General features: G+C 44.8%; 1 protein-coding gene across 2 annotated transcripts in view; it reads left to right on the top strand.

The window, feature by feature from the left end:
* Positions 1-9,297, top strand: part of SLC45A2 (solute carrier family 45 member 2) — a 41,150-nt gene that overhangs the window by 8,673 nt on the left and 23,180 nt on the right. For both annotated transcript variants that reach the window (XM_089908747.1, XM_022599694.3), the window contains exon 2: positions 1,484-1,660. In XM_089908747.1, coding sequence (XP_089764873.1) covers positions 1,484-1,660 — 177 coding nt within the window. The remainder of the gene's footprint in view (positions 1-1,483; positions 1,661-9,297) is intronic.

The following is a 9,297-nucleotide window of genomic DNA, read 5'->3' as shown; positions in this document are numbered from 1 at the left end:
TTAAAAGAGGGCATAAATCTATAAATGTAGGGTATTTCTGGAAGAAATTACAAAAAACCTGAAAAGAATTGTTGCCAGTAGGGAAGGAGTACTAAAGGGCTGGGGTGAGAGGGGGAGGGTAGGCTTATTTTTCACTTATTTTTTTACTGTATTTTTAAAAACAGGTACATACAGGGAGATCAGCTCGGTGCTTTGTGACCACCTAGAGGGGTGGGATAGGGAGGGTAGGAGGGAGACGCAAGAGGGAGGGGATATGGGGTTATACATATGCATAACGCTGATTCACTTTGTTGTACAGCAGAAACTAACACAACACTGTAAAGCAGTTATACTCCAATAAAGATGTTAAAAATAACAGGTGCATATATTACATACTAGGTTTAAAAAATAAACTGAAAGCAAGGGAAATAGTTGTGAGTGAGTCAGTGAACTGTGGCATAGCCATAGGATGAATATTATTTAGCTGTTAACACTGTGAAGTTGCTCTTCATCACCTGAAATGCTCATGTACAACACGATCCCGTCCCCAACTCCCGGGCCACGGACCGGTACTGGTCCATGGCCTGTCGAGAACCGGGCCGCACAGCAGGAGGTGAGCAGGGGGGCCAGTGAGTGAAGTTTCATCTGCCGCTCCCCGTGGCTCCCGTGACCCCCCGAACCATCCCTCCCCATCGCTGGCATTACCGCCTGAACTGTCTCCACCCCCCACTCCCAGTCGTGGAAAAATTGTCATCCATGGAACCGGCCCCTGGGGCCAGCCTGCAGCATTAGCCTCAGTGGGGGGCTGTTAGAGGCCCCACCACCCACCTACTGATGACTCACAGGAGATTCACAGAAGGTGGAGCCCAACAATCTGTTTTAACAAGTCGTCCAGGTGGTGGTTAAGCACGCTGAAGTTTGAGAAGCACTGCATAAGGGCACAGGTGCACACCTCTCTACAGTAGTGTGTAAAGGGATGTCTGAAGGATGACCAGATCTAGGGGCTGGGATCTAGAAGCATCTCCCCAGCTTTTCTATATGGTTGGAATGGTTTACAATCAGCATGTATAATTTTTTAAACAGCTTTAGTTAAAGAGATGATTCACATACCATAAAAGTCACCATCTAAAAGTGTACAACTCAGTGCTTTTTCATATGTTCTCAAGGTTGCATAACCACCATCACTATCTAATTACACAACACTTTCGTCCCCCAGACCAGAAAGAAACCTGGTAACTGTTAGCAGTCACTCCCCATTTCCTTCTCCCTGACAGTCCTAGGCAACTGCTCAGTCTACTTTCTGTCTCTAGAGAGCTGCCTTTTCTGGACATTGACTGCATCATTTTTAAAACTTGAGAAAATAATGGAGCTATTTCTTATTTGGAAAAGCAAAGCAAAATGAAAGTAAAGGGAAATAATTTGATGACAGGAAGTCTGGGTGGAAATAGAAACGCGGATCATTCTAAACCAGGATTTAGGAGACCAATGTTTGTTTCTCTTTTAGCTTTGATTGCTGACCCAAGGAAGAAGCTGATTTGGGCCATCAGCGTCACCATGATAGGTGTGGTTCTCTTTGATTTTGCTGCTGACTTCATTGATGGGCCTATCAAAGCCTACTTATTTGATGTCTGCACCCATCGAGATAAGGAAAGGGGCCTCCACTACCATGCCCTCTTCACAGGTAGGGAAATATTCCAGAAAGTCTATCCTTCAGCTCCCCAGATAGGGAGGCCCTTCCACTGAAGCCATCCAGTGTCTCAGCACTCAGACTTTTTCAATGAATGGATCCATTGATGGACTGCTCCCATCACGCGGGCTCTGTCTTCCAGTGCGTTTCTCTTGTGACCAGGCTGTGGGGTTTTTGCAAAGGAAGTTTATACAAGAGCTTTCTGAAGAGCCATTTGTGGAGACCTTTACAACTAAAATGAAAAGAGGCCTTGTAGACTTGACTTTATTTTTTGTTTTGTTTTATTTTTGAATCAGTAATATGTAGCATCAGCATTACTTAGGAGCTTGTTAAAAATGCAACTTCTTGGGCCCCTTCTCCAGTTATTTTGATTCAGTAGGTTTGAGGTGAGGCCTAGAAATTTGCATTTTTGCTGACTACCCCAGATGATTCTGTGGCAAGTATCACATTTAAAAACAAAAATAGAAATAAACCAAGCAAATAAAAAGCCCCAAGTCTTAGAGGTTTCTTAGTTGTATAAAGAGTTGGCCTTTCCTCAACCTCCTGGTTTGGAAAAGGCCATGCCAGGAGGATATGGGGGGCTCTCTACGTTTCTTGGGGCCATTGCTGGCTTCCTTTGGTTGCTGTTGGGTCCTTGATTTAGAGCAATGCATGAATTTATAGAGCTCCAGTTAGGACTTTTATAGGACTGGGGTGTCATGCACAAGATGACAACATGATCCTGGCCTGGGAGCATTTCTGTGTCTACTCGTGGGGACTCTATTTGATTGTCTTCATCGCCCAGCCAATATATTTTATGTTTTGACATATTCTGTCTCCTCCCACGGCCAGGTAGGTCCCATGAGAAGCAAAATCTTGAGTTTTGTCCAGTTTGTGTCTCTGCAGCCCAGAGCGGCACCTGCACGGAAGCTGTTGGCTCAGTAATTTGTTGTTAGAGCAAATATTTGGTTGGTGAGCCCTGGAAGGATGGGGCTGCCCAGCAGAGGGTATTTCCTCCGTGCTCCAGGGCAGACAGACAGCAGGAGTCCAGCCCGTCTGTGGGGCCCCCGAGCCCCCTGTCTACAGCTAGAAGGTCCCAGAATAGAGATTCAAACTGCATCTTCCTAACTGAAATCCCACAGTTCCTGCTGCTTTATCATAATCTGAAAATTAATTACAGCAACATCATGGGAGACTTCTTGGCTTTTGAACCTGACACATTGACAGTCTTATTGCTCTAAGTACTTTGGGCAATATGGCCACTCCTTCCCGGCTTACATCAGTGTTAGTCTTGGCCAAACAATCTCTGCTTTGCTTCCTCTGTGTTAGAAGACTGAGCCCTGTATTTTGGGAACTTTTCCAAGGTTAACGCATGGTAGTATTTCTATTGAGTTCGATAAAATGTCTTGAAGTTTTCTACTGATATTAGCGTATAGTGGTCTCAAGCAAACGTGACCTGGGTTTAGGCTTTCACTGTATCTTTCGTACTTATCCTTTAACTGATTTTCCAGTCTCTAATTTCTTCCTGTTCCAACGGAAACAACACGTAGCTTCCACTTCCTATTCCTAAAAGACAGCTATGACCAGGGCACTTTCCTGTTCAATGACCTGCAGTGGCTCCTGCTGACAAATTGTGAAATTAATCGCCAGTCAATCTAAGAAAGAAATAGAGAATTTTAGTCAAGCCAACCTGAAGATTATAAACCAGGAGACAGTCTCTCAGAGAGCTCGAAAACTGTTCCTCCCATTAGAGGTCAAAACACAGTTAGATTTGAGACAAAGGATTATACATCAAATGACATATTGACAGTTTACATAGTCCAGATCTGCACATACAAGGTGAGTAGTGGGTCATCGTGACCACTTACAGGATTAAGAAAGGAATGTTATTTCCTAAGGGGTTACCTTGCTGGTGCCAGGAGAAAATTGCTCCTTATCGAGCAAGTATTCTTGTGTCTCATACAGCGGTCTGGTTAATGTATAATACAGATGCACGATGCACACTAAAGGGGAGGATGGAGGCCCAAACGGGCAGAGAGAACATTTTATGTTTAAATTTTTCTCGTCTTGCCATAAAATATGAATTTTATTTCATCACTCCCCATTTGTCTACTGAATCAAGATCAAATTCCTGGACGGGGTTCAAACTCCCCACAATCTGTCCCCACCCTACCCTTCAAGCTTTGTTTCCCATTACTCCCGCCACATCCTCTGTGCTCTGAGCAGTTTCCCAGCGTGTTCCCAGGGGCAGAATCCAGGACTCTTTTACTCACTGTATCCCTGTACCGCCACACTGCTTGGCATATTGTAGGTACTCAAAGTGAATATTAATGGAACAAACCAAGGAGACTGCCCTTTCCTTTCCAGCTTCTGGGGCTTTACTCACACTGAAATTCCCTTCCCCCTCTTCTCCCTTTGGAAATCAAAGCTGCTTAGAAACTTTCTTCTACCCACTTCCTGGAGAGAAGGCCCCTCCATTCTCTTCCAAACTGCAGGCAAACTTAATTTCTAATTTGGCCAGAGGCTCCACCCACAGCATAATCAAAGCACAAAAGTTCATCAGGTATCAATGAAATGGATAATTCCAGCAGGAAGAGACAGTGGAGGTTACAGTTCACCATACACATATCCTGAATTTTACTTCCCTTGTGGCCTATGTGGTCTGCTTGGGCTGCCATAACTGAATACCACAGACTGGGGGGCTTAAAGTACAGAAATTATGTTCTCGCAGTTCTAGAGGCTGGAAGGCCAAGATCAAGGTGCCAGGAGGGTTGGTTTCTGGTGAGATCTGTCTTCTTGGCTCGCTCCCGGCCATCTGCTCGCTGTGGTCTCACACAGCCTTTCCTCTGTGCGTGCACTCCTGGTACCTCTTCTTCCTCTTATCAGGACCCCAGTCCTATGGATTAGGGCCCCACTCTTATGACCTCATTTAACCTTAATTACCTCCTTAAAGGCCCTGTCTCCAAATGTGGTCACTTTGGGGGTTAGGGCTTCAACATATGTCTTTTAATGAAGAAAACAAAAGCTTTCCTAGAACCCCACAGACTTCTGCTTGTTTCTCATGGGGCAGAATTAGGTCACATGAGCACCGAGGGGCCTGGGAGGTTGGAAAAAAGAGAGGGTATTTTGGGGGGTGGGGAGCATATCCCTGAATCAAATTGGGGTTCTGTTAGCCAGGAGGAAGGGGTAATTATTAATACTGAATAGGCCCAAACTAGTAGCTACCACAGAGAATACAAACACAATTGAGTATTAGCCTCATGAGAACAATTAAAGACCAAGACTATTGTAAGGAAGTGACAGCCAGAGCTTCCCAATCCCAGTCTCTTAGTGAATAATGAAGAGGTAATTGCATTTTAAAGTTATGCTCATATTCACAGTTTTACCGGATCACATTTGTTACATTCACATTCTCTCCTCACTGTGGATTTATCCATCTCTTCTACAAGATTTGTAAAAACATGAAGATTCACCTGCAAACTCCCATGGCTTCCAACTCATTGCCTTGCCATTAGCAGACACTCAGAAGTGTTAGCTATTTAAAAAGAGACTCTAGGTTTTATAACCCTGCTTGTATTTCGGGCAGTTTTACAAATCGCAGCGATCAGATGAATATGCTCATTTAGTTACCTTGCTTTGTCTCTTGACCAGCATGAACTCTGGACCTCAGTCAACTGTCTCTGGCTGTAGGGGGATCCCCGAGGGTGTGCGGATGGCTCAAAGCAAGTTCTATCCTCTACTAGAAAAAAACAACTTAAAATACCTTCCTCCTATAAAACAGAAAGTCTCACCTTATTTAAAGTTTAGATTCTAAAGTCCCTGCTTAAGTGATAATCACAGAGAGTCCACATTATTTGAAAACACCTCTCAGATCATTTCTAAAATACAGTATACCTTGTTTTATGTATATAGATCTGCATAGTGATGGATACAGGTAAATATATCTGCAGATTCGTCTCCTCTTTAGTGTTTACTTCTGGACATGGACTCGATTAACAGAATAACAGATAGGATAACCCATATTATTTAAAATGTTCTTTTTATCTTTCTTGCTCTCTCTCTCCCTCTTTTAAAAGTGTGAATAGTTGAATTCTGTTGAGTTAAACATGGATGTGTGACCCCACTGTGGTGTCCTTGCTCTGAATGGTAGACCACATTAAAAAATGGAGAGAAAAATAATGAGCAGTGCATTATCACTTTGCTTAGTCTTTGCATACATGCCAGACCTCCCGAATTTACATGAACTTGGCAAAGAGATGTCTATAACATTCTGCTTGAAGCAAGCATTTTACAATAAAGTCATGTTCAGTTTTAGGGCCCATTTTGGTTTTCAGCATCAGCAAGATACCATTTGCCTGAGGAATCCAATCATTCGAGTAAATTGAAATTCTTTTCTATTTATTTCAGAGCTGTGGTCCAGGCCCAACAATTCCAAATGCTTTGTGAGTAAGTGTCAAAGGGTTCACTGCCAAAATATTTTCCAGCATATTTCTTTTTTTTTTTGCGGTACGTGGGCCTCTCACCATTGTGGCCTCTCCCGTTGCGGAGCACAGGCTCCGGACGCGCAGGCTCAGCGGCCATGGCTCACGGGTCCAGCCGCTCCGCGGCATGTGGGGTCTTCCCGGACCGGGGCACGAACCCGTGTCCCCTGCATTGGCAGGCGGACTCTCGACCACTGCACCACCAGGGAAGCCCTCCAGCATATTTCTGATTTTTTTTTTTTTTTTTTTTTAAGAAGAGACCCTACCTACTGGCTTCCAGAAGGACATTTTAGTCCTCCAGCTTCTTCTGTCTCTTATGTTTAAGGGTAACTCTATCTGCCCTCTATCCCTGGCAAATGTGGTAGATATGCTGTGTTTAGTGGATCCACCCTCATCCCTTCACCCCATGCCTTCACCTTTGGGTGCCTCTGAGGCTGTGGAACCCACACTCACCAGAAGGAGATTCCTCCCTTGTGTCAGAATGCTTCTAACCAAGCCTGTGTTGCTAGATTAACCCAAGGCCTTGCTCTCCTTAGCAGCGGGCTCCATCCCGCCAGAGGAGGCTGGGGCCAGACATGGCCGTCCCAGGTCATGTAAAGGCCGTCCCAGGTCACATCCTGGCTCCTCCTCTGCTGAGTCGCCGTAGTATTTCTGAACTTTTGTTTCTTCACAGCGGTGTGAATCTCTACACAATGCTAGTTATTAATATCCTGGCAAGCGGTCCCAGGTCCAGAGCAAGGAACCATTTAAAAGGATTCAACACCAAATGTTTATATGTATTAGATTTCCTCCATTCCCGCCAGACCTGTGAAAGTTTTATTTGTATATAATGACTCAGTGAGAAACTTGCCCCATGTACATCTTTGGAAGAAGAATGGGTAACTTCTTAGGCTCAGCTTCTTTTGTTTTTTCTGTTTCTTTAATACTTCAAAGTATGCATGAAAATGCTAGTGAAACAAATGCTCAGATTAGAAATAATTAAGAACTAACAGAACGAGTCCTAAAAATAAATTTCAGATATGGGCCCCTTTGACCAAACCTATACAGGTGGAAAGAAGCCACGTTTCACGTTAGAGTCAGTTTTAACTTCTCCTTTAGGCCTCATTGCTGCATGAGTGGATTTCTTTCATCAGCTGAGTTCCCTTTGAAGTTTCTGCCCCTGGTGAACTTTCATATCGCCTCACTCAGGCAGCTTGGAAAGGATGTGGGCAGAGCAGAAGCCAGGATACAGGAACTTCAGCTTTGAGGGTGACGTGAATAACTTAGGGCAAAACGGTTAATGCCTCCAAACTGCCATTTCTTTTCCCATTTCAGCACCTACCTCTCAAAGAATCTCAAAGGCAGGTTAGAGAAGGGAGCCCCTGAGGGCATTTTTCCGCTGACTGCGTTGTCTGCCAGAAATCTTTCCCCAGATACCAATTGGCCAGCTTGGTTTGCTTTCACTCTTTGTTACAATCTGGTCGCATAGCCCCTCCTCAGTGATGTGTTCCTGATTACCTGATAATATATTATTTGTTCATTTGTTTGTTGTTTATTGTCTGCCTCGATAGCCAACATATAAGCTCTCTGAAGACAGGAATATTATCTTTCCTGTTTGTTGCTGTATCACCAGTGCTTAGAATAGTTCTGGGAATATGCTGAAGAAATATTGATGAGACCAATATTCTATTTTAACATCCTCATTTTAGCTATGAGGAAGCTGTGTTGCCAAGAGGTAAGTGACTAACCCAAGGTCACAGAGCTGAGTAGCGGTAGACTAGACTAGGGGCAGAAGCCAACCAGCCAGCCAGCCAGCCAACCAGAGACCTGGGTCATGCTTTTGTTTGGATTCACCTCAAAGCTGAGCCCCAGAGAAGGTCTGTATGCACATAGCTTATTGGGGAAAGGATTCCAGAGATTGAGACTGAGAGAACGGGGGGAGTGGAGCAGGCCAATACAGGAAGCATTACAGAGTTGGCCTTTGTTCTCAGTGGCTGCCTCTATCTCACCAGGACCCTCCAGGGAGCCTTATGAAGTGCATCTCAGAACTCTCCAGCTGGGAGGATCAAGTTGGGGAGATGAATGCATTGGCTCCAGTCTCCACCGGCCAAGGGTGCTCCCGTGGGTTTTAACCTCCCTTGTGTGGGTGCTGCCCCACCTGAGTGTGGGTTCCCTCAGGCAAGGTACCTGAGCAAAGAGGGCCAAGGCTAGCTTAGAACTGGTCACCACAGCGGCTGCTGGAGAAAGGACTGGGATGGGGGTACCGAGAGGCCCTGCCGTGTCCACAAGGGCTGCCTGATTCAGCTCATGACTTAGTCCTGAGCTTTCTCACTCTAGCGTAGGTGCTCCGTGCTGTTTGGTCACCATTAGTAGGAGTTAAAGCATTTTGCAAAGTGCTCAACAATTTACCTTACAGTAAAACGAGCTGTTGCAACTCAGAACTGAAATATTAGTTCTGCAGGCTTAAAGAAAACTCATGGAAGCCACAAATGGCTCCAGAATCGGGCCCATTAATGACTTGACTATTTCTAATCTTTAAGCAAGAACAGGAGTCAGATTTTACATGTCACGTCAGAAAATGAGAAGTTTCAAGAACCTTCTCTGAATTAGGGTAGCAGTAGTCATTCATAGACTCAAATCAAGAAACTTGCCTTTAGAAAATGTTGAGATAAGGTGAATGCTTTTATGGGAACCATTATTGCATTAGACATGTCAGCAGCTTTCGCAGGAGCACAAAACGCGGTCTCAGTGCTCTTACCCTCTGTGGCAAACACTCCCCCAGTTCTCTGCGTGCGTGTGTTTGATTAAGGAGTATATGATTCTGGCATTGCTTTGCTGCAAATTTTTTAGCCAACAGTATAACCGCTGCTCAGTAGTGGAAAATGTTGGGTGAATCTTCATGTCTGAAATGGGTGTGATTCCCAAACCCCAAACTTAATTTAATTGCGTCTGTGTTAAGCCCCATTGGCACAGGATGGAGAAAACTTAGTGTCAGTCCCTTTGGAATATTCTCCCACCCCTTTCCCCAGGGGTTGCATCTAAATTCTGAGAGCTTAGAGTAGAAAGGTTTCAGGGCAGGGAGGATTTGGGTTTTAGCATCGTGTGTTCACACAGGCATTTACTGGGCTGTCCCTGGTCCCCCGGTGTCTCAGTGGTCAGACTCAACTGCTCACAGTTGCATTCGCTCTCATC

Source organism: Delphinapterus leucas, chromosome 3, assembly GCF_059928025.1.
Source record: "Delphinapterus leucas isolate spDelLeu-1000000601 "Yukka" chromosome 3, BTC_Dleu_Yukka2, whole genome shotgun sequence".
Classification (NCBI taxonomy): Eukaryota; Metazoa; Chordata; class Mammalia; order Artiodactyla; family Monodontidae; genus Delphinapterus; species Delphinapterus leucas.
The sequence above is the reverse complement of the archived record's forward strand: the minus strand, read 5'-3'. Positions and strand labels throughout refer to the sequence as shown.